At 36.3% G+C, this 25,907-nt stretch overlaps 1 protein-coding gene across 4 annotated transcripts in view; it reads right to left on the minus strand.

The window, feature by feature from the left end:
- Positions 1-25,907, minus strand: part of ATP9B (ATPase phospholipid transporting 9B (putative)) — a 165,264-nt gene that overhangs the window by 118,359 nt on the left and 20,998 nt on the right. For all 4 annotated transcript variants that reach the window (XM_027676005.1, XM_027676004.1, XM_027676008.1 and 1 more), the window contains exons 3-6: positions 22,785-22,935; positions 18,034-18,147; positions 14,245-14,353; positions 3,582-3,640 (exon numbers count right to left, since the gene is read on the minus strand). In XM_027676005.1, coding sequence (XP_027531806.1) covers positions 3,582-3,640; positions 14,245-14,353; positions 18,034-18,147; positions 22,785-22,935 — 433 coding nt within the window. The remainder of the gene's footprint in view (positions 1-3,581; positions 3,641-14,244; positions 14,354-18,033; positions 18,148-22,784; positions 22,936-25,907) is intronic.

A 25,907-nucleotide genomic window follows, 5' to 3' on the forward strand; every position in this document is an offset into this window, starting at 1 on the left:
AAAAATGTATCTGAATGTATCCTACTATGTAGTGAAGGCTAGAGACTGGCTCATCTTTCCAGCATTTAAAACTGACATCTTGTTTTTCATATTTTGGAAGACGGCAGAAAGATACTGCAGGAGTAGTAGATAACAAAAAACATTGTCATTATTACTGCTGACACTGAAGAGGAAAGATACTCCTGCAAAGACATACCTAGTCTCTATAAAAGAGTGACTACACAGAAACAGATGGCAAGTATGCTACAAAAATCTTTAACATCTCATTATGGAGAAAATGAAATTCTGTTGTACATTGTCACAGACAAACAGCAGCAATATGTCAATCATGTTAGTCCTCTCATGTCATATTTATCAAAGTAGAACAAGTTAAAATGACAACACATATAACTTCAAGCATTCAGAAACCCATGAAGAAACTACGTAATCTCAATTACCATGGAGATGAAGCTAGAAATGTTTATTGATATATACTGAAATTTGAATATATAAGTCATGAAAATGACTTGAATACATTGTTTTGCTTAAATCCAGGCAGAAATAGAGCTCCAGAAAAGGAGGTCTTCCATTTATCTCACTGTTTGCAGACTTACAGATTCAGTCCTAGAGATCTAACTACAGCAAGACAATGGTCAACATAAGGTAAGTGCTTCCCCCGCTGCTGGGTTCCCATGAGCAACTCTATGCCATCCAGGAATACTAGCCAGATTGGCAAACAAGACCCATAAACACACCTATACTTCCCTACAGCACAGGCTACAATATTCACTTGAAAAATATGGCTTCTAATAGCTTTCAAATTTCTTTTGCATTTTTCACACATTATTATCATGAAATTGTTATTTACATAAGCTTTTCTAGTTCCCTAGTCAGTCTTCCAGTTGCCCTCAATTGCTAAAGTCTACAGACTGTCAGAATTTTGCATTTACTGTCCTTTCTTCTCATGTCATGCAATGAACCATCTACTTTTCTCATTGACTAAAATATTCCTGCTTGCTTCTGAGTTATAAATGGAAGAGGCACTTCCCAGTTGTCTTCCTGGATCTGCATGCTGTGCAATACTGCATGCTAGCATTAGCTGCAATCCCTGCAAATACTGGATTAACTTCATTTTACACCAGAGATTAAGAAAAACCCGATTGTGTCCCTTTACAGCTCCAAGAAAAACTCTCAAGGTTTTAAGATAAAGTGCTATGGTTCTGCATGTTTTTAAACACTACTATGTGTTGTTACTATTAAAGGTTGTTATTATTAACTAAAAGTGTTAAGTTTCACACCTCCAAAACATATTCCAAACTGTCAATATGCTACAGTGTCTAAATAACAATATCTGAACCCATCAACTCCTCCCTTCAATCGTGTTATTTAGGATCACTACTCATATCTGTGCTCCCACCAGAAACTAAAAATCTGTCTAAACACAAAACAAGGAGAACATCTAGAAGTAGCTTGCCTGTTCAAGGCAGGGGACCATTTTTCAGTTTCCGTATACAAATGTCTTTTAGCTTTTAAAAACCAGGCAATATTTTCATCTATTCAGGCTTCTTTCTGCCCTAGTAATAGTGCACTACAAAATTTTGATTTGGAACAATAGATGTATTACTTGAAACTAAACTGTTTTAAGCACATTACAGTCACTTAAGAGATACTTTGAAATTAATTAGGACTATTTAAAAAAAGACAAGAATCAGAGGATATTCAAGGTTTAAATCTAGAAAAGCCTTTCACTTAAGTTGTTAGTATTTGTGATGCAGTCACTAGTTAACATATGGATCTTCAGCTCAAATGAGTCATTAATTTCACTGCGGAAATGCTGTTGATGCATCTACCAGTCAAATACAATGTTAACTTGTTCCTCTGCCATTAGAGTGAGCAATTGAACATTTCACTCCTGACTGGTTCTTTGGCTTAAGAGTCATACTCTGAAATTGAAAACTGCTTGCTGCAACAAAATACACTTCTCAAAAGAACCACAAAACATTCAAATTCATTAGTCTGAAAGCACCCCCAGATAGCTCAAAAGAAAAAGAAAAAGCTGCTCTGTTGGGACAGTAGGGAGTTTGAAGCTGAAATACAACATTCAAACAATTACATGCATCTTATGGAGATACCCGAGTAAAATCTTCCATCAAAAAGAACACTACTCATTATTTCCCTACGCCCTTAAATATTACTTTTTTTTCATTAGAAACTTCAGGTACTCACAACATATGAGCTCTAAGCTACTGCAAATAATTCAGAAATAGATGATAATGACCCACCTCATACAAGACTGACTGATCTCCAAAGTAACTCAAGTTTTCCAAATTCTAGTATAATCTAACAGACAGATGGATCTCAGTAAATTTTGGGAAAGGCACATTACCACTACATTCTATAATAATTAATTTCAGGTATAGAGATTAAAGAGGCCCAAAAAAGTTCCCTAATAAAAATCAAAACAAATATCTAATTCTCAGTCTCCTAGAAAATCTTGAATAGGTGTAAGCAAGCCTCTGCAAGCCCCTGATTCCACTGCACTCTAAGATAGCAAGGGGTAAGGCAAAACAGATGTGAAGGCCAGACATATTAGTGCCTAACTTGTGGATGCTAGTATATGCTGCTCAGACAGGTCCCAAAAGATATAAGGTACACAGAGAAGACAAAAAGAAAGGAAAAAAGAGCAAGAAATAATGCAAACTAACATGAAAATATATATATTTAAAGCTGAGAGCAGCAAACCAAAAGAGAGTTCGGTGTATTCTTCTTTCTTTAGACCACAGAAGAAACAAAGGAAACAGAAGCTTTCCAAAACAAGAAAAAGCAGATACAAGCTTCAAGGTGCCTCCTTCCAGCATCTCCATGGACTAGCTCTCTAACAGAAAGTGTGATGGGAATTACTTGGTGGCACACAGAAAGTAAGTCACCTTTCCAGAATTAATGTAAGTAAAAATAGTTACCTCTGAATTCTAAGGTTACAATAACCTCTTAGTAGCCCAGAAAGGCAACTGAAATAAGCAACAGTCTTTATTGTCATGTTAACATTGAGTAAAAAAGAATTCACAGCTCTCACTCACCATTTGCAATCAAACTGAAAAGCCTTTTCTCCCTTTTTAAAATATATAGACTTTCTTATTACTTAATTATATATATAGCTAGATACATACTATGATTAGATGATACAAACATTTTTATATATACATATATACATACACATAAATAAATATATATACATACACATAAATAAAGCTTATCCTTGAAGGTTTCAGACAGAAAAACACTGATTTGAGCATCAGAAGGAAGGTACCAGTAATCAGACAAAACATTCAGCACAGTAAGTCAGAGAATTTAATTCTGTAATTGTATTCCCTTCACAAGATAGATTTAAGCATATACCAATTCATAAAATATAAATGGGTACATTTAATTAAGCTTATAATTAATTCTAAAATAGACTTCCTTGAGGCTTCTCAAATAAGACTTGAACTAAAACACTATCTAGTTAGTACTCCACAGATAAGTACCTTGATACACTTTTCTTCAGAAGATAATTAGCATGTTAATAATCTTTAGGTTTTAAAATATATTTTAAAAGTATCAACCTTTTCCACTATGATGAGGTCTCCAACTTGTATGTCTGAACTCTTAACTTGCACTTTACCTTAAAAAAAAAGAAGAAATGTAATCAACTTAGGCAGACATTAATAACGAATAAGAATATAAATCCCAGAATGCCAAAATTATTTGAAGATGGTATTGTTTGGTGAAAATTACAATTTATACAAAACAGATTTTTGCTGAGCACATTAATAAATAGATTTCATCTGTTTGAATAAATAACTCACTGGTTAAAAAATTCTGCTTTTGTAACCAATTATGTATTGTACAAGTATTAGAGGAAAAACAAATGTATGGGAGATGCTCAAGTCTGACCTATAGTATCAGTAATAGAGTTATAAATTGGAAACAGGAATCTTTCACATCACCTACTAAACAGCACTTCTGTGTTTGACAAGTCAAGAGTTGTTAGGCTTACAGTCATGGCGCAGTCTCACATGTATGAATGGTTATTCACAGCCCAGTTACCAGCAGGTAGCTTTTCTTGACCACTACAGTTACTGATGTAATTGGCACCACCTGACACTTATTAGCAATTACAGTAGAAAAGAAGTAAATTTCTCTGAAGTCAAAAGAAATGCCTGAAGATTTAATTTCAGAAAACTAAAATTTCAAAAGCTGATTTTTTCATTCTCTAAAGCAGCCCATTCAGTAACTGCTGTGAACAACTCGTTCAAAAATCTGCACAGCACATTTTCCAATTTAATTTCTATGTGTTCTGTAGGGTATTAATATTTGTAAGACTGTTAAGCTTTAACATTTTTATTTGACAGACTGAAAAACTGAGAAAGAGAGGTTAAGCAACTGCCCAAAGTGTGTTATTGTTGATCTCATTAGAATTCAGGAGTTCTAATCCCAGGTCCTTGGCACAGTTCCAGAGTAAAGTTGCTCCTCTGAGTTAAAAACAACCAAGATCCAAAAAATCCTCAGGATATAAACACATGCATATTTACATAGCCTGACGATCTGAAACACATCACCACAAGTATGATCCTTTCTCAACAGAAACACTATCATAATTTCCATCAGAAGGTATCCGATGGCAAGTATGTCAAAACATGGTAAAGTGGTAGAGGTCTAAATGAAAATCAAACTGAATGAATTAAAACAGAAAACCCACAAAAGCACAGAAGGAGCAGCAATCATCTTGAAGTTTAATCAAAAATACCACAAATAGTAGATTTGTCAATGCACCATCATCTCTCAAAGTTATACTAAGTATCAAAAAAACCCCCTAAGTTAGGCTCCAAATCCATGAGACCTTTTCATCGCAACTCTCAATAAAGAGAGATCAGGTAGTTAACCTCAAAGAACTCCTTAAACTTACATGTATGTTGATTAAAAGGTAGTAAGATTCACAATATGAGGAATTTTTTTCAGTACTTGCTCTTTAAAATTGCATTTCACACCAAAGTAAGGTATTTTATGTTTAATTCAGTCAATAATAAATGTATTCATATGATATACAGCTAATACTTAATACACGTTCCATAACATTTGCACTTGTAAAATGTGCAATGTCACGAAACCCACAATTTTTGTTTGCCCTGTATGCAAAGTTACTTCTAAAAGCCAGACTTTGTTATTGATAGTGACCTTTTATACTAGTTGCATTTTTCAGTTGCCAAAAACACTTTCCCTCCTCTGCTCTCAAATATAAAACAAATTATATCTTCAATCAACATTTGTGAGGGTAAAGGGGGTAGCAGAAGACTACAGAAGGCATATAAAGCTGTAGCAAGAACATCAGCAGTAATCTACAAGCGTTTCAAGATACATTGACACAAAGTTAATTTCCATAGGTATCAATTTATTTTTTTTAATTGAAAGTAACTTAATACTAAAGCTCAACCACTAAAAGAATAGTCTGATATAAAATCAACATATTTCCCCTGTTTAACTGCACAAGCCTGTGAATTCTCCTTAAAAATTCTCACATTTTGACTAGCAGTGAATAGCATATAAAGAAATACTGTAATGTTTACTCTGCTTTCTAAGTCTGTTGGCTTTACCAAAAGGATAGCATTTCTTACATCATTTTCCATTCTTCCCCTAATAATTTTCATTAGTTTATCAATCCACTGATTATAATAATAACAACCACAAAAATCCTAGCATAAGCTGTGCCAAGCCTCAGATATACACCACCTATGCAGTCGTGAATGAGCAAAACCATTCAGAGCTACTCATCAAATGCAACCATAAGCAATTTTATCAACTAAAATAATCCAATTTTCCACAGTCATGTTCTAACAGCATCTAAAGTAAAGATCAAAGGACACTAAACCTCAGAGGACAAGAGAAGGTAGAACATTCATTTGCAACATGATGTAGTGCAGACATGAAGCAAAGACTTAGGGTGTCAAGTATACCAACAGGAACCCACACTGCACCTTTGTTTGTACTTAGTCTAGCAATTCCAGAAATTTCACATTATAAATTGAAAAGTTTCCTTATTAGACTGTTTTCCAGGTGGCTTAGTAAAACAGCACAGAATGCTGTCTTTATTAGACACTAACACGTCTTGTTAAGAGCATCCTGTACATCCTCACACACAAGGAAGTGGCCTGTGACACACAAGACAATTCTACAATGAGTTTGAATGGCAGGACATATTCCATTAAAAACTAAATGGCAAAATATGGTAGTAATTAAAAAAGTGGCTTAAAATTCTGAAAACTCAACACATAACACTTTCTTTTAGACTAGCAAAAATAAGACTCATGAGATACCATTTCAGAGAACATTAAAATAATGCAATACTACATCTTAGTGAAGATGCATTTGGAGAAATAAGACACAATGTTATTCAATGCATATATTATTTTTGCAAACTATTTTTTCTCTAAAAACATCTCTGTAGCAAAACACACTTCACCATCTGTGCAATTACCAATAAAAAGTCCAAAGCTGTCAGAAGTGGCTGCGCATCCAGACTTTATAGTCCACTGAGGCGCAAGGCTTTCGCCTACAGCAACATATAGAATTATGCAGAACTGGAACACTGAAATGTGTCTGTAGCAAATTCATTATGCTCCCAAGATAAAGCCGTTTGAAATGAACTGCAATGATCTGAGAAACTAATAAATACCTCATATGTGCTAACAAGTACTTCACACAAAAAATTAAGAAATGAAGTAAACAAAATGTGGGTATAAAATATACTTTACTTCTTGTTATTAAAAAGTCTCTCCACTACATGAGTGCCACTCATGAAAGAACAGCCATTTCTGAAAACAGCATTTTCAAATTATTTTTAAGTTGCTATTACATCTTACCCATGATACTTCGAATACCGTCTGAAGTACTGCTGGTGGAGTTGGTAATACAGCTTGTGTCTAACCCTAAAATACAAACCTCTTGAAAGACACTAGTAAAGTAAAGAAGCATATGAAAGTTTTGCCTGATATCTATTAGCCTAAATTGTCAGCATAATTACAGTACACATAATATAATGGAGAGCTGGAGGAGGAGCGAGCAGGCAGGCAGTGAGGGGAAGCTTAAAGCTACAGCAAGTCCAGGGTGAGGATGCTGATCTTTCAGAGCAAGTGCTGTCCTTAGGTCCTTCTTTCAAACTCTATCTTATATAGTGAACTCAGACTAGTCTTTAATTACCAATGTAAAAACTCCTGAGAGATCCTCTGTGTCCTGTCTTCTCTTGTGAAGGTGAAATGGACAACCTTCATTCCTTCTTATCCAATCTCCTCAATGCTGCAAAAATGTGGAAAAACAGCCCCCTTGACTTCTTCTCTCTTTTGGCCTCCATTTCAAATTCTTTCTTACATTAAAATTTCAAGTTCTGTTTCTGTTGTTGCAACTGCTCCTCTAATCAGTTAGATCAAGTTGATACAATTCTTTAAAAACATATCTGTTCCAAATGGTCTGAATATCAGGAATTAAGTCATCAGGAGTCTGAAATATGGCAAGCAATAAAGATGTAATGTTGTACCTTTAGATTCAGATATAATTTTTTTTTAATGAACTGGCTTTTCAAAAAGCAGAAGAGTTGAAGTTCTAAAAAATATTTAAAATAATAATAATAATAATTTTAAAAAATATTCAAATCACTGTAGCTCTCCAAAACAGTCTTCTCAATTCTCCAATTTGAAAGGAAACATAGTAGCTTTCATACTTCTTTCTCTTGCATAGCAGTTATTGATATTTTCTCAATTTCACAGTTTTAAATATATGTTTTCAACTTCACGCCTTAACATCCTTTAAGAATACTATAAAGACATAAGTTTTCACATTTGAAGCCTGGATGGAATTATTTAATTAAACTCATCTCACCTGTCATTCAATTTTTCTTTTGCTTTGCAAGTTGCAAAGTAGGAGTTCTGCAGCATGTTAAAAATCTTGAGATAAAGTGACAGATGCAGGCCGCTTCTGTCTCTTCTGCCAGTTGTTGTTAAGACTATGAAAGTTAGTTGTTTTCTTCTTGATCTTTTTTACTTCTTAGAAACTTCACTAACACTGCACAGAGAAACCTAACTATGAAAGGTTCAGGGCAGGACTGCCAACTTCAAGAATGGGAAGGGAAAAAAAAATTGCTTTACAATTTTATTAGCCAATTGGCTCTTCACAGGTTAATGAAAGAGATAATAGCCTATTCATAACCTTGAGGTGATTCCTCTGCAGAGTAGCAGAGTCTTTTCAGAGGCACTTAGCTGGTCATACCTAAGTGTACGAGACAAGAAACTGTCCCAAATGTATAACAGTTCCTTAGGAAAGCAAAACAGAAGTCCTCCCAAACCTGCATCCAAAAGTCTAAAATTTTTTCCATTGCAGTTTCTGCTCTAGAAAAGGATACAGAGGTGAACCGCTCTGAAGTGGAAAAAGGCAATTACATTCACAGAATCTTCGACAGTCAGGTAATTTCAATTCTACAGGCAAATATTCTTCTTCCCTCCAAGTTAAACTTGCATGCTGACTGGAAACTACCTATTAAGAATCTGTAGACTTTGAAATGTAGAAAAGTAAAGTAGATTTTGCAGCAAGCACCTCAATAACATTAAAACAGCAGAATGCATCTGTCATGGTTTGAGCAGGCCCAAAATCCAATTCTGATTCCTAGCCCCCCACCCACATCTCAACCCCATGTGAGATGGGTTTTCCAGACAAAAACACGAGACTCAATATGGGGGAAGGAATATATTACAAAGACTATACACATAAATAAATACTATAATACACTGCATACAATCTTAACTCTATATCTATCTCTACCATGACAATAATATTTACAATGGGCCAAATCTCTTCTCCCTCCAAATAAAAGTCCAGGAGAGAAGAAGAAGAAAAGACCCCTTCCAGTCTTTCAGCAGCAGGCTCTCTCTAGGCAGCAGGCTCTCTGTATCTTCTCTTCCAGGCAGCAGTAGTAGTTGCTGGCTCTCTGCCAGCACACACGAGGGGGTCTCCAAGCCCCTCGGCCCTCCGTCCTCAAAACGGGGGTCTTTCCGTGGACTACGTAACCCCAGACAAGGTCGCATCACCACGGTCATATCACGAAGCACGGGGGTCTTCGTGACGGTCTGGTATCCTCAGGGGAAATCAAGCCCCTGTACAGAGCTCCCATGCTCTGACTCAAAGATGGCTGCCAGCTTCTCTGAAACTGCAGCAAGGAGGGGGGGGGGGAAGCCCAAGGTCACCCCCTCCACACACATTCCTTTGGCCGTCCTGGCTTTAGCTCTCAGGACAGTCTGAGCTTCTTGCTCTTCTCTGTAGTGCATACTGCATTCTAAGACTCTTCCAAGTGAGTCCAATCATCCTCCTCTCTCTCAGAGGAATTTCTAGTGAGTTTGGGGGTTTGGGTTATCCAATTCTTACCCCGAAACTCTGTTCCTGCTGCTGGCTCAGTCCTCTTTCAGGTGCTGCCTTTCTGCTTTCCTTTCTCCTCAGACATCTGTGTCTTCCATGCAGCATACTGGCTTATGTTCCTCCTTCTGGTCCTTATCAGTTGGCTCTTTGCCACCGCTCTTCAGACGCTGCTGTCCCTGCTGCTCCGTTACCCACTCGCAGTGGAGAAAACTCCTTCAGCATCTCAGACACAGGCACTTAGTTCAGTTCTGAGTCCCTGCAGCCCCCCAACCGGGGGCTGGGGGGGGGCAGAGGCCCCCAAGGGGCCGGAGCCCCTTCTCCTCGTGGCCTCTACAACATGGCCACCTCTTCTTCTCACAACAAGTACCACTGCTTCTCTTCCGGTCTCCAGAGATATGTTTATATTTTGCAGGAGCACTGATTGGGTCAAGCCCCAAGGGTCACCACCCCCTGGGGGTTACCACTTTCAGCTTCAGGGGGAAAACCTGGCTCAAACCACTACAACACCATATACACCGAACAACTTAAGATATTTGGTACCATAACCAAGTCATGTCATGTCATGTCATGTCATGGCTAGGCTTCGCGAACGAAGATTTGGGAAGGGCTCTACCCACGTTTCTTGAAAGCGCGTTGGTGGCTAAGAAGGCCAATACGAGAAAGGCATGTCCGGTTGCAAAAGACACAGCAGAAAGACTCCTTAGGTGGTATATTCTGCAAGGCTCGATTCTTTCTGCGTTGTCTTTTCTCCTCAAGGGTGATCCTGCGTGCTTGCTCAAAAGCATCAGCAGCATTATAAATGGACTGTCTCCAGGCCTCCCGATTAGAGGCCAGAGTAGACCAGTTACAGTGATCAATATGGCCAAGGCTGAGTTGTTGCTTCAGGGAGTCCTTGTATCTTTTCTTCGGGGCTCCTCTCTTGCGGCAGCCAGTGGCAAGTTCACCGTAAAGCAGGATCTTGGGGAGGCGGTGGTCCTTCATCCTAGAGACGTGCCCAGCCCAACGCAGCTGTGTTCTCAGCAACATGGCCTCAATACTTGTGATTGCTGCCTGTTCAAGAACTGATGTATTGGTCACATAATCTGACCAGTGGATGTTTAGGATTGTGCGGAGGCAGCGTTGATGGAAGCGTTCTAGAAGACGCAGGTGGTAGCGGTAGATGACCCATGATTCGGAGCCATATAAAAGAGTGGACAGCACTATGGCTCTGTAAACACTGATCTTGGTACTTTTCTTCAAGTGTTTATTTCGCCAGACTCTTTTATGAAGCTTTCCAAAAGCACCATATGCCTTCGCTAACCTGTTATCTATCTCCCCGTCAATCTTACCGTCCGAGGAGATGAGGCTGCCTAGGTAATTAAACTGATGGACTGATTTGAGTTCTGATTGGCCGATGGTGATGTGGGGATGATGGAGGACTTCCTGAGGTGCAGGTTGATGGAGAACTTCAGTCTTCTTTAAGCTGACTTCCAGCCCAAAGAGCTCAGCAGCATCTGCAAAGCAGGATGTTAAACGCTGCAGGGCTGCTTCTGTGTGGGTGACAAGGGCGGCGTCATCAGCATAGAGCAGCTCCTGGACAAGATGGTTTAGGGTCTTGGTGTGGGCCTTCAATCGCCTTAGGTTGAATAGGCTTCCATCAGTACGATATCGAATGTAAATACCGTCCTGATCATCGAGGTCTGCCGTGGCCCTTTGGAGCATCATGCTGAAAAAGACTGTGAATAGGGTAGGAGCGAGAACGCAGCCTTGTTTCACACCATTCTTTATTAGAAAGGGCTCAGAAAGTGTGTTGCCATATCTGACTTGGCCGTGCTGATCCTCATGAAGTGAGATGATCATTTTAAGGAACTTGGGGGGACAACCTAAACGTTCCAAAATCTGCCAAAGAACTTTTCTGCTCACAGTATCGAAAGCCTTGGTGAGGTCGACAAAGGTTACATAGAGACCTTTGTTCTGTTCCCTACACTTCTCTTGCAGTTGTCTGAGAACAAATATCATGTCTGTGGTGCTCCTGTTGGCTCTGAAACCACACTGACTTTCAGGTAGAATTTCTTCTGCTATAGCGGGTATTAGTCTGTTCAGGAGTATTCTTGCCAGGATTTTGCCAGCAATGGAGAGAATAACACCACGGTAATTTGAGCAGTCTGATTTAGTACCTTTCTTCTTATACAAGGTGATGATGACTGCATCACGAAGGTCTGATGGTAGTTCGCCTAGTTCCCAACAGCGCACCACAAGCTCATGAAATTTAGCATGGAGTGCAAGGCCCCCATGTTTCCAGACTTCGGGTGGCATTCCATCAACCCCAGCTGCCTTGCCGATTTTCACCTGGTGTATGGCCTTGAGGGTTTCTCCTAAAGTGGGGGCAGTATCCAATTCGAATTTCACCGGTTGTTGTGTGATGGACTGAATTGCTGAGTCTTGGACTACACGGTTGGTACTGAAAAGAGTCTGAAAGTGTTCAGACCATCTGTTCAGAATGGAGGTTTTATCTGTCAGAAGCGTTTGACCATCTGCACTGAGTAATGGGTTTTGGACCTGGTATGTAGGCCCATATGCTGTTTTCAGGGCCTCATAGAATCCTTTGTGATCCCCTGTATCTGCACATAGTTGAGTTTTTGCAGCTAGATCGGTCCACCACTTGTTCTGGATGTCACGGAGTTTCTGTTGGACCATAACCAAGTACACAAGGGAAAAGAATCACATGACAGACATGGACACAGGTACACTTCATTGATTTGCTCACTAAAAAAATTCAATGCATTTACTGATTTGCATGTTTCATCACTTGCCATAAAGGCTTGAAAAACCAGAAACTATTCAAATTTCACGTGTAGCAGTCCACTTACTTGACAAATGCAAAGTTACACATAGCAAATTCACCAAGGGGTGACTGAGCTTTTCCATGTTACATGAAAAATAGAGAACTGCATAATACTGGATATCTAATGGATCAGAATTAGTCTATGGATATTAATCTGGTCAATTGCTGTTTAAGTACAAATAAGTAACACTTAATAGAGATGTCCCATTCTCCCTTGATTTCCTAATCAGAAGAGTTCATTATTATAAAAAAAAAAACAAACACATATTCAAGTTCTCCAATTACTAAAAAGAAATGCTACGTCTTCAAGAGTCACTAATGTGAACCCCCTTATCTTCAAAAGCTGGTACTTCTTACACTAGCAACATGCAAGTCGTAACACAGCATTCACATGTTTTACCTGTTCAGTGTTTCTCACAGCTAAGAAGACTCCAAGAGAAAGTTAACCCTGCTAGGTAGTGACAGACTTCCCAATTTTCATCTACTGCAACTCTGCATAAGAAGATTTTAGCCCACAAATCAGCCTACCCACACTATATTTACTCAAGTACCTAATCACAATTCAGATCCCACTAACTTCTATTGCGACAAATACGTTTATTTCCCTTTAGTAAACATACAATTTTGCAAAACAACTAACTGGAAGTGATTAAATTAAGGGTAACACTTAATCTTGTTAATTTGAAGTTTTCCTACTGTCCAATTTGAATGAGGGCAACCTGCTTAACCTCTCTATGTCAGTTTCTCTCTTTGAAATGGAAAAAAAGAACAGTTTCAAAGCAAAGACTGTAAAACCTACACAAGTCATAAAATCACTAGAAAAAAAAAGACGTTAGTATAAAAGTGCAGTTCCACTCTGAAAAGTGACTCTTCAGAGTGGCATCAATTTTCAGGCTTTTAATTAAATCAGTATCAAGTTTGTTCATTCACAAGTAACAAAGCCTTCTTTCTCCAAACCACTAATCTGTAGGTTAGTATAGTAAGCCTAACCAAATTTTTCCACATGAAGAATATTACTAATATTAAAAGTTAGTTAATTATATTGAAAGTCATTTATAAATATAGTTTATGGAAGCATAGTATTTGACTTCCTTAATTTGCACAGTTAAATACCTAAATCCTTCTCAAAACCTCTACAAAATTTTAGTCTACTTTTATCACAGTAAGAAATCCCGGGTTTTGTCTCAAAATGGTATCTTTCAGTTTCAGAATGCCTTATTATGAAAGAATCCTATTTTATGAAAAAAGTGCAGTCATCTATTAATGATTTTATATATGAGTTTGTGGCAACGCGTAGTACAACTGAATTTTGAGTGGTGACAGCAATAACGTTTTCACTCTTAAAATTGGACATAACTCAAAACACTGTTAGTTCAAGGATCACAAATCATTGTCAACATGGGATTCAAAGTTCATTAAAAAAAAGAGTCATAACTGATTTCTCCTTTTATTAATTTCTACAAAGAAAACTGTCTGTTCTTGATACTGTATGATCAAGTAGATTTCAAATTATATGCAAAAATTGAATCAATATTTTTGATACTGAAGATGATTCACAATACATCTTCCTTTTCTCAAACATGAATTTATCCACCAAATTTGAAAGGTTCTAGTGAATTTTAATTAGCTTAATTATTTACTGATTCCTTATTTACTAAATACACCTGATACATAGTTGACAATGTTGTTGAGTTACTGTTCAATATAAATTTCAGAAGAGAACTGCACTTTGAAGTAAGGGTGCTAAACAGCAGAATTCTTCAAAAATATATACAATTATATACATACACCTTTCTTTTACAAACAACAAAATATTTATAAAACTTCTTAAAAAGATCAAGCTTAACCATATTCATCTAAGGGAAATCACATACTTTATTTAGTTGAATATCAGTTTCATTCTGAATACTGATGCTTGAGACACTTCTTTGAACTGAAAGTCTGCAAATGTACATATAAGAAAAAGATGAGATATTTTAAGGATTTACACAAATGGTTTTGCTAACCTCGTACTGTCAGCTTGCTGTATAACTGTGAATTCATTTCTTTGTCTCTTTTGTAACGTCGAAATTCATCAACAGCTTCCCGCACCACCGTGACCGTCAAAACAAATCCCTGTTAAAGATACAAATACGCAATTCAGAATTCTCAGTGTTAGAACAGAAATAGACAAGTATGAACACTATGCAGAGTAAAAACGTGTGTTTAGAATATTTACTTATTTTTAATTTGGATGTGTTTTCTTCCATTTGTTAAAATAATATCTTTGTTTTTTCCAAGAAAAAAATCATACTTGCACATTGTACGAATATAATTAGAGTAACTACATCTCCCAAATACACATAATTAAGATAGTATTTTGAAATGTAAAAAATGAAAAAGGTTTGGACGAGTTAAAGACAGTCTTTATAAGTTCAATAAGCATATTTCCCTATCTCCCACAAATTTTAGGGCCTTACCAAAAACATTTAAAAAGCCTCCAGTTCTAATGCTGAAAAATTGCCTTTTTCCTAACAGATAGAAAAAGATAAATGGGTGGCTAGTTTATTTTGCCACCTTAAATGAAGTTACTTCGCAATACATCACAAACATTGACAAAGGGGGTTTGTTCTGAAAAACTAAGTGTCTAAACGTTTTGGCTGCTCCTTTCACAGGACAGTGCCATTGCAGCTTCTACTGAAGCATACAAAGTGCTTCACTCAACTATGATGATCTCTGGCCACAAAGGATGGTAAGTTAAAAAGAATACAGAACAGTTACGGGATAAGCACAAAACTTCCTCTCACCCTCTCTAAACCTTCTCAGTTCGTGTCTCCTGCCTTAGACTGAGCACTTGAGTTTTTCTCTATCAGAGAAAGACAAATAAAATTTTCAATAGTACAGTGATCTTAGCATTATTTTAAGTAAGATGGCTAAAAAAAATTCAAATATTGATAAATCCACCAACAGATAAGGTTCTAGATTACCTATATAGCTTTAGATGCACACCAATACTTCACAGAAGAAAATTTCTGCAAGAAAAGTCTAATGGCATAAGTCCAACAGTATGCCAACCTTACCCTAACCTCCCAGCAATACAAAAGGAGTGAAGGCATAGAGCTTTCCTAAAGGTATGTTGACTAAAATCCTCCTGGGGATTTTAGGGCTGTTATACAGTTCCAGACCAAAGTTCCAAGGCTTCCTCTGTTGTGACCTTATAGTCAAATGCTTCTGGTTTGTGGAGGTTTCTGTTAGGTACAAATTGCATTATAGCTATACAGAACGCAAAAGGGCCTATGCAAAATGTGGTCCTTTTCACTCCTAGGGCATAACTGAATGAGCAGTCAGATTTTCCCCTTTTCTGGCAGCAGCATTTTCACATGCTTTGTCAGTATAGATATTCTAGCAGCATAAAAAAAGGGCACTCCTGAAGCACCCTCAAATGTATTAGCCATTTGCACATATCTTGTTAACTAGACAGTAACCAAAACACAGAATGCAAGGTGCTAACTGGAAGAATTTCCCCTGGCAGTCCCTGTACCTTGCTGAGCAGCTGAGCACAGCTGACCATGACAATGAGGAACAATTTTAGCAAGAAACCTCCCTTTTTCCTCATTTGCTCAAAGGAACTTGATACTCTTCCAAAGGAGAGCTGAAGTTGTGAAGCCAATCTTACAAAAGAAACCTGTCACCCTTCTTTAACTGTAAGCAGGTAAATATCTTTAGCATACTGCTTACAATCATACTTGTATGCTTTACAACCTTTGTATGCTGGAGTCGAAATGAGAAGTGCGTTCCCTACTATGCAAATGACAACAAATTAGCAAAATAGTCTTATTTTGAGAACTTCAGTTTGATCTAAGTGTATCACATCTGCTGTAAAAGCTGTTGAAATAAAAAACCCCAAAACAAAAAAACCAAAGACAAGAAAACCCTAACAAAACTGAAACAACCCACAAAACCCACATACACCATCAAAAAACCCAAAACTCTACTAGCAATAGTCAACTTCTATTCATCTGGTTTTAAGTATCAGAGCAAACAATTGTCCTTTAAAATCTTGAGAAAAAATACAAGTCACAGCTGCTCCTCTGATTGTTACTGAAGATTTATCGGCAGTTACATGCTCTTCAAAGAAAACCAAAGTAATCTGTTAAGCAACAAAAGCAGCCCAATAGGCCTTAAATGTTTTATATTTTCACAGATACTGAGCTATATTCAACCTGGAGGTTGATCATTAGTAGAAATGCTATTAAAGTAGAAACAAGTAAGTTTAGCAAAATGGGCACCACTAGCATTGAGATATTGGTATTTTCAAACTGTATGTGAAAACTGGGAAATATAATTCAAAATATCCTTGAATAAGACAAGCATATTTTTCCTTACTACCCCACTGATGTATAGAGCTTTACACAGCACTTCACTGTGAAGAGAGCAACTTCCAGACAAAGCTGACTTCTGTCTTTTCTTACTGTGTCAGTGACAAAGACCTTTGTAAAAATCCATTTGAAATCCCACTGTTGAACAAGCTTTCTGTCTTGGAAGTGTTTTTTTTGTTGGAGCAGAAGCAAAAAGTTGTCTGGAAAGAGAAGTGTGAAGAACACCCAGGACAGTCTCTCCATTTATCCATACTTAAAAGGACACATGTTACAACAATTAAAACAACGAAATCAATCCAGAATATTTACTCTATTGACTTGTTAAGAACGACCTTTACTCAAGCAGTCAGCATGTCACTGTTCCCTTGAATACCACTGAGAATAAATGCTACTGAAAAATACCTTTTTTTTTATAAGTTTAGAACATAAGGCATTTGTTCCTCCTGCCTTTAAACCTGGTACAGAGGGACCAGGAAGAAGATGAAAGAGAAGGTAATGATCTGGTTACAAATGAGAAAAGAATTCCAAATCGTGGGAATACTGCTGGCAGACTACCAAAAGGTCTCCTCTGAATACATTTTTCAAACCTTAGGAAACCTGAGTCCGAAGCCAGTGGTTTGAACATTTTCCCAAGAAAATACTGCAGAGGGCTCAATAACAAAAAGACATATCAAAAGAAAGCCAGTGTAACTGGCAGGGTGGTGATCATTTAGGAAAAGCATGTTTAATTAGCAACTTAAAGACATTATTTCCTCCTGTTTTATTCATGGTTTAAAATATTTCATCTCAATTTTTGTAAGAAAAAGTTGTGATCAAAATTGGTACAGAAGGAATGCAAAAAATGTATGCTCACAATTCTGACCTAGTCTGAAAGCATGAAATAGTGAACAAATAACGATAAATTAAAAGAAATTAACCAAAAATTACCTATATTACTTATTAAGTTTTTCTAGTAGCTGGAGCTTTTTTCTCTTTTGGTTTGGTTTGGTTTTTTGTTTGAGGTTTTTTTGGGGTTTTTTGTTTGTTTGGTTGGTTTTGGTTTTTTTTTGGGGGGGGGGTTGTTTGTTTGTTTTGGGTGTTGTTGTTGTTTGTTTGTTTTTGTTTGTTTGGTTTTTGGGTTTTGGTTTTTTTTAGAACTCCCAAGTGACCAGCAGCCAGAATGGAGCACTACTCACTCACACTAGATGGTTAAAAAACGACCTCCAGTCTGTGGGGCAGGAGAGTAGCAGGCAAGGGGAAGGGAAGGCTATCAAACAACAGCTTCTGGAGTATCTGATGTAAAATACCATCATTTCAAATAAGCACTTTACTTCTGTTATGTTCTTCGATCAATGCAGTTTACCAGTTGCAAATTTATGAAATGTACACAGACATGAACCTTTCATCTGAAATTAAAAAAAACCCAAAACTTCTAGTTAATAGTATTTTTCTGTTTACCAGAGGAGCCCAGTACGTGTACAGGTAGCCTATTTTCAGTGCTGGTACAAACTGTGAGCAGGACACGACAAGGAAATAGAGATTCAAGAAAAACTTGAACTGTTCATATAAAACCTAAAATGAAAAAGAAAAATAGATAAATGCTCTAAAATTTGTACCCACAATATACACAAAATACATTTTTTTCATGATAGTAGATATAAAACCATTATATGTCATGCTATTATAGATGTCAATATTATAGTGTCTATACAGCACAATATGTTATATATCATCACACACTACTATATGCACTATGCTGTTTTAATATAGTATTGTTATTTTTGTTGAGAGAAAATACTGTGATATTATTGCCTCTTTTCACTCTGAAAAAACAATTTGCTACATTTTGGGTATTTTGAAAACTGGACTATGTATCAAGATCACTTTGCAAATATTTACTTAAAATTTTAACAGTAAACATAATTTTATATTTGCATTAATTTGTATTTGCAGAAGCATCTTGCAATAATTTTACATCCACAATATAGTTACCTTTATGTTTATTAGTAAAAAGATTTTGAAAATTTTCTTTTTTATATAGTATCATTACAAAAAAAGCAAAATAAGTTTGCATCTGAACTTTCACTGCTTACATTAAGGTTTTATTTTTAACTGCTAAAACTTCTTTTCCTAAAAATACAGCATTAAATCTTAATTTTTCCTAAGGTAGCAATACTTAAATTCTCTTTTATCTGTTTCACAACATCTTTTTGTCTTAAAATTTTCATATCCTGGCCTTAAATAAAAGTAATATCTAAAAAAAAAAAAAATTATCGGCATCAAAAAACCAGAAACCATTTACAAAAATATTATCCTAGTCTTTGGCATCTGAACTTTCTATAGAGTAACAAAACTGAGTAGGCTGTACCATGATGCTTTGCATCACTGTGAGAATACCCTAAAGCTTCGTCTCTGTCTGCAGCACATACAGAAAACAATGTACATGAACTCCTCATCACTTTTGTTCACAGCATTCCCTCAGCACGCTCTCTCCTCAACACAGCCACTGAAGTTTCTCCTCTTGCAGGAGTGGAAGCTCTAAAACTTGTGTGCCTTCTTTCTGAAGTCCTTTGGTTCTCAAAGGGACAAAAGCTGCCATCAAGTCAGAGGCAGCACTCCTATATTACCATTTCCCAGCTATTCTTAAAAATAGTGAAACTACTCAATGTTCAAGAATAAATGTTGTTTATGAAAATAAAATGAACCCTACAGAAAACACCCAGTGAGTAAAGGTAAGCAGCACTGCTCTCCTTCCACATGGCTATTGTGTGGAAATCTCAGTTTCCATAGGAAGACAAGATTTTTACAAAAACAACAGTTTAAATTTTCAGAAAGTTTAAACTACAAAAAGGTTGTAACAGAATAACATGGGCTTTTGAAGTAATTTAGAAATGCTCAAAAGCTCAGCACTAAATTTCTCAAAAGATTATTTTGCAAAAAATATAGGTACATAAGTATATTTCTAAATAAACTGAAGGTTTGGTCTAAACTCAAAGTTAATTGTCCAAGTTTTAAGTGAAACCACAATAAAGTCACCACAGAATACATTGTCCCATATTCCAAAGGAACGACAGATGCAGGGAATCCTTTGTAATTAAAAGCGCCACTTCAGCAAGTACATGTTCTCGAGACTGCTTTAGTTGTAATTACAGTGCTAAGAACATTATTCATTTTATAGAATTTTGTATCTTCAAAGACTTCACATATTTAGTTAGTAAGCCAGGGTAACATGGCACCTCTAGCAAGATTAAGAGAAGTGGCTACTGAACTTGGAATGCTGAGACTTGAGAAAACAGATAATCAATTATTTCAAAGACATTCAAAATAGATCAAAAAGCCACATTTAAAGGCTGTCTCCAGCTTTTAATCTCACAATTCAGCTAATATTACAATGACTTCTGCACAAAAATGGAAGTTATTTTACTGGTATTCATTGTTCTTACAAGTCCAACATTATTACTCAATTATGGAAAAACCTATGCCCTAGGAAACAATATTCAGGAAACTTCATTTTGAAGTGTCTTTCTGGCAGGCATAACAAAGTAGTAGTACCTCAAAATCACCAGTTTCTTGCAAGAGTGCTATATTACTGTTCACCTAAAGACTACCTAAACAGCCTCCAAGCATCAGATTTTTTCAAGAGCACGGAATCCTATTTCACAATTTACCAACAAAACTGTAAAGCTAAAAAAGTCACATTTGAAGTTGCAGGAAAGGTCAAAGCATTCTTCCAAAATGAAACTAATTCAGGTTGAACCTGTACCTTATGCTAATACTCATGAAGCTCACACATTCATTTCTAGCAGTATGTTTAACTGTTTACAAACACTTGATACACCAGGCCAAAGAAAAGTCCACAGAGTACTTTGGGAGGTGCAGATCAGAGTACTTTGGGAGGTGCAGATCAGGAAGAGCACCCATCTTGCAGAAGGTGGGAGTTAAAAAATACCTTCCTACAAATCTTCTGAATCCTGGCAGACCACTGACTGAGTTCATTCAATACAAAGCTAAGCACTTCAGTCTAGTTAAGCAAATTGAGAAGTCCCCAGCTACATAAAACTAATAAAACTACTGCTTTGAAGTTCAGGAGAGGTATCTTCAAAACTTTCCCTTTACAGGAGATAATTTTAATGGAAATTCTCACAAAATTCCTAAGCGGGTATATCAAGATGTATATGAAATCATAAACAGAAACCTATATGAAATCATAAACAGAAACTTAATTGACTGGTGTAAAGGTAGCAGCAGAAAGTATTTTGTATAAATATCCAGAAATTAAATGACAATTTGGAAATGTTACAGCTCTTTTAGCCAGTAAGTAAAATTCTGTTAATCTAAACATTATTTTAAGTTTGTATTTGGATATGAAATCATTGAATATTACCCATTGCCAGATGCAATGTTAAAAACGATATAAGAGAAAACTTCACATTATGAAAAGGTAAACCAGAGCAGATCACTGGAGTCAATATTTATGACTTAAGTTACATTTACAGGTTTGGAACCAATAAAATGATGTTCTCTACAAATTACTTCTAGTAGAAAAACATGAAAAGAGATAGCTACACAGTATTTTAATCAATGAAAAGTCTTAACTTATATCTAAAATTAAAATTAGAAAACATTTAATTTTCACCAACTATTGGGCTTTACATTTAGGATATCACTTAATTCTGAAGGCAGTACTGAGTTTTTAAATACTACCACCAAATTAAAAGCTGATTCTTCCTATACTGTAAAAGAAAGATTTTTAAAAGATAAAAAAAGAATAAACATGCTCTCTCAACAGGGAATTGCAAACCATGGCTGATCCCTATAGGAAACATGAATCTGGTTTAGGATTTGTAATCTACACTGCAGATTTCCAGTCACAATAATCAATGGCTTACTATATGCTTAATGAATGTTGTGACCTTTAGGAAAGCATATGTGGTTTAACCAATTTCAGTGTATTTAATAATTTAAACTTCAGAAGAAAACATTTGCTTTGTCCAATAATGATGAGAATATTTTATCCACATGTGATAAGTCACATTTTATTTCTCTGATAGGAGATCAGTCTTAATTACAAGGCCATTAATTTTTTTTTTGTTTTAATAAAGAAATGCGTTAGAAAACACCTGTCAGTCTTTGGACCAAAGAGGCCAGAAGAATAGAATCAATACTCTTATAAACCAGCATGATCACCTAAATAAAAAATTTAAGACAAAGCATGTCTGTATTCAAACGTACAAAACATTCAGCTTCTAGAACAAGACACAGGACTCTTGGGTTTTATTAGTAAAAGTATGAGTAAAAGAGTAATAGTAAAATTTATAATATTACAGCAGCATACATTTTTAGGTTTCAACTACTGAAGTTCCAAAAGATGCCTTTGCTCTTACTATATTTCAATATAATGTTACTATATTTCATTATAATTTAAAAAAACTTATAATGAAAAGTATGAACTGGACAAACTGTAATGTCTCTTTTTGTCTTCATATACACTGTGAATATTACAGGCAAAAAATTGAAATTGAGTAATGCGGCTTCTTAGGAAAAAGTTAAAAAAATTCCAACTTTCCACTCCTCAACAAAAGTATTTCCTGGAGAATTGCATTCAAAATGAAAGGACCTTGCTGTTTTTAAAACTGCAATAACAAATTCAACTCTGAAAAGTACTAAACTAGGTCTATTTGTCTTATAAATTAAAGAGGCTAGTTGTTTTTGTCCTTTAAGGACTTGCCCATTTCACAATACATTATTTATTATGCTTTCAATGGCAAGGAGTATGAGAAAATATCCATGGGACTAAACTGCAATTTTCAACTCCTCTCAATTTAAGTCAGTGCTTTGCATGTAGAAGTGCTTCTTATTTAAAAAAGGATTACAAATTTCTAATGATGAATAGATAAGTGCAAGGAAACCCGCCTCAAATTTCTAAAGCTTCACTGAGTTCCAACCACTCAATCATACACACTTACAATTTAGTAAATATCCCTTTGAAAACAAAACAATTTAATGAAAAAGCAACCTTGCTCTCAATTGTCAACTGTAATTGAAGACATTGAGATAAATATAAAGATATAATATAAATATAAATATAGTATAAATAAAAAAAGAAAAAGAAGAACTAGGGCAAATAAAATTATGTTTTTGCAGAAGAGTCAAAAAACACTACAGAACATACAGTCAGCCCATCGTCAAAAAATGTTTAATAGCCTTACCCCAGGTATAAAGGTAAAGATGTTGTATTTTTGATTTTTTATGGCATTTTTGGGGTATTTTTCTTCACACTTTTCAGGACACCCAAGCCACACTGTGCGAGCCTTCAGCTCTTTCTTTCTTCGGCAAAAGCTTATGAGCCAGTCAGAACAACTGAAAAGAAAGACAATTGTTTATTTTAAAACTAAAAATTTACTATAATATATAATACAAGTACCATTTTGAAACCTGGAACCCCTAAAGACAAATAGCTATTAAAAACAGGCTTAAAAATATTTGCCACATCTAAATAAGCAAGCATGATGTTCTAATACTTAGGGCAATTACACAGTACTCATTCAGATATATACATATACAAACATTTGCACATTCCTTATAGAAAATCCTAATACAATAATCACAAATTTCACTACACCTTGCCCAGACACAGTACCAAAAAATTCTGGTTAATAAGACTGCATTAGCAGTCACTAAATTCCCCAACCATTAAATGACTCATCCATCATACCTTACAGTCCTTTGGCTAAACTCTTTATCTTGTATTACTGATACTCAGATTATGCTTATGATTGAAGAGGAAATAAGGCTTCCATTAGATAAAGTTCAAAAAATTGCAACAGTTTTGTATACAATTACCGTATAATTTGTAATTCATAAATAATTTGTAAAATCTTGTAATAATAATTTGTAAATCTTCATTTTCTCCATACCACTGCTAATGCCACAGTCAAATATCCAACCAAAAAAAACCCAACCCAAAACCAAACCAAAAAAAAAAAACCCAAACCCAAACCCATTACGTAAATACAGATTGCACAATGATGGGTAAATGGTGAACTTCAGTTCATAGAAGAAAGGAAGAGCATCCTTGTCTAACCAGCTTACAAATCTACTGAAGAGGATTCAAACTATGAACAATGAATTAGAGAAGAGCTCAGAGCAACCTTTAAACAACTGCAATTTGGACAAGGACACGGGAATGATGGGATGAGACCACAGACAGGAGGAACAAAAGGCTGGCAAATGGAATTATGCCTCTGAGGCTAAGCAGACTATTTACTAACAGCCATAAAACAAGGAACAAATATGGATGTGACTCAACTCATGTAATATTATCAGCTTAAGACTTGCTAGGACTATTCATAGGGGCAGAAAGACTACTCACAGACCATTTGCAAAGACAAGTGGGTTTGCTGTACATCGTATGTACGTGGTTTACCATGTCATATGTTAAAGGAGAATTTATCTGCATTTGTTAACACAGTAGGGAGGTGCCTCAGTCATGCTGGGAGTCTGTTTTAGGCAAGGGAATCAGGAAGACTGAGCAGACAGGCCTTCCATGAGCACCTGCTGCAGCTGTAGAACAGACTGAACCGGTCATAGCAGATTTCAGCTACATCAGTCATTGAAGCTGAAGTGACAATTGCCAGTTTTTGAATATACTAGCAATATTTTTGATGCAGGAAAAAGAAGGCAACCATTAGGAAACTCCTATAAATTGTATTCAAGCCAACAGAAAGAATTTTGCTGAGAACAAGTGGGAAAAATTGCAATCCAATCACCTCAGCACTGTTTCCTAGATTAATTCTGTATAGTCAACCTATTTACATGTATTTCTACACACTTGAAAGAAAACAGAAGCCATAACCAACACTGGCATGTCAAGAACAATCTCAAATGGAACTACTTTCACTCTGAGAAGCAGTAGTGCACCTGGTTCATGTCCTCTCCTGACTCCTGGTGGCTTTGAGCACTCTGACCTAGTGAAAATTGTCCCTGCTCACGGCTGGGGAGGTTGGATTAGGTGATCTTTAAAGGTCCTTTTCAACCAAAATCATTCTATGAATCTATGTCCCTAATAAAATTTAACTCTCAAGACATTTATCATAAAGAAAGTAAAGTAACATATTCTTGGAACTGATAGAGCTGGAAAAATCATAACTGTAGAGTAGCTTGTATAAAACCAAAGTAATTTCAGTGAAGGTACACAAAGCTTTATTCAGAACTTACTGGGTAATTCACTACTGAATATTTCATTTTTCAGACAACAAGAAAACTAGAAGAGACAGGGGTACATGCAAAGAGGAGATCAGAATTCAATGCTGTCTTGACAGATTAGAAAAACTATCTGAAAGTGATTGAACACAGTTAAACAGGGACAAGCACAACAGAGTTCATTTACAAGGAAATAATCAACTATAGATATACAGAATTGGGAAATAGTAGGTAGCAGCTCAAAAGAGAAGGACTCAGTTATTGCATGAGAATGATATACACGTGCAAAAAAAGGCATTTATCTGTTCAGCATGCAGAGACATACTTTTAGCAAGCCATGAACATATTCCTTTCTCTCAATCCACTGCTAGCATGATCTCAGGTACCTTACAATACCATCCTGAATACCAAATTTCAACAAGCAGGCCTATTGGGAAAACAGAGACCACACACAAGAGCAAGAAAACAATTACAGGTCTAGAAAGCAGACCAGGTTGACTACTAGATACACCAAAAGAAACAGAGCCGTTCACAGAAGGCTGTGTGTGGACCTAATATAGCTGCAAAGAGGAGAGGGACAATTATTCTCTAGGTCTGCCTTTATTAAGTAATGACAGACTTCAACTGTGGCAAATCAATAAGTAGGGTAGTCATAACACGGACACATACTGAGTAAACTTAATGACAGGGGTGGAGGAAACACTCAAGAGAGGCTGGAATGGCTACCACTGAGAACAGATCCGGTGAGATCAGACGTAAGTGATAGGTACAATTCATCCTGTGCAGGCAAGGAATCAACTGGATAACCTCTTAAGGTCCTTTCCTAGTCTGTTTATTCACAATTATAGAATCATGGCACACACAACTATCGCAGGGAAGGGAGCCTGATAGCTGACATTGCCACAATCCCAATTAAAATGTTCTTGTCTGTAGTCTACGTTATCCCATGCTTATTACAAACTAATTTTGCCAAAGAATGGAATTCAAAAGTTGTAGGTTCTTTCTAAAGAGAATCAGAAGTTATGCAATATAATAAAAGCATTCAAAGCAACAATCATTCTGTTATGGAAATGCCACTACATCAATACTCACAAGTTGACATTTAAAACACTTCAATTTTAAATGCCAGA

The sequence above is a fragment of the Neopelma chrysocephalum genome, unplaced genomic scaffold (assembly GCF_003984885.1).
Source record: "Neopelma chrysocephalum unplaced genomic scaffold, ASM398488v2 Primary Assembly neopelma1_26, whole genome shotgun sequence".
NCBI classification, from domain to species: Eukaryota; Metazoa; Chordata; class Aves; order Passeriformes; family Pipridae; genus Neopelma; species Neopelma chrysocephalum.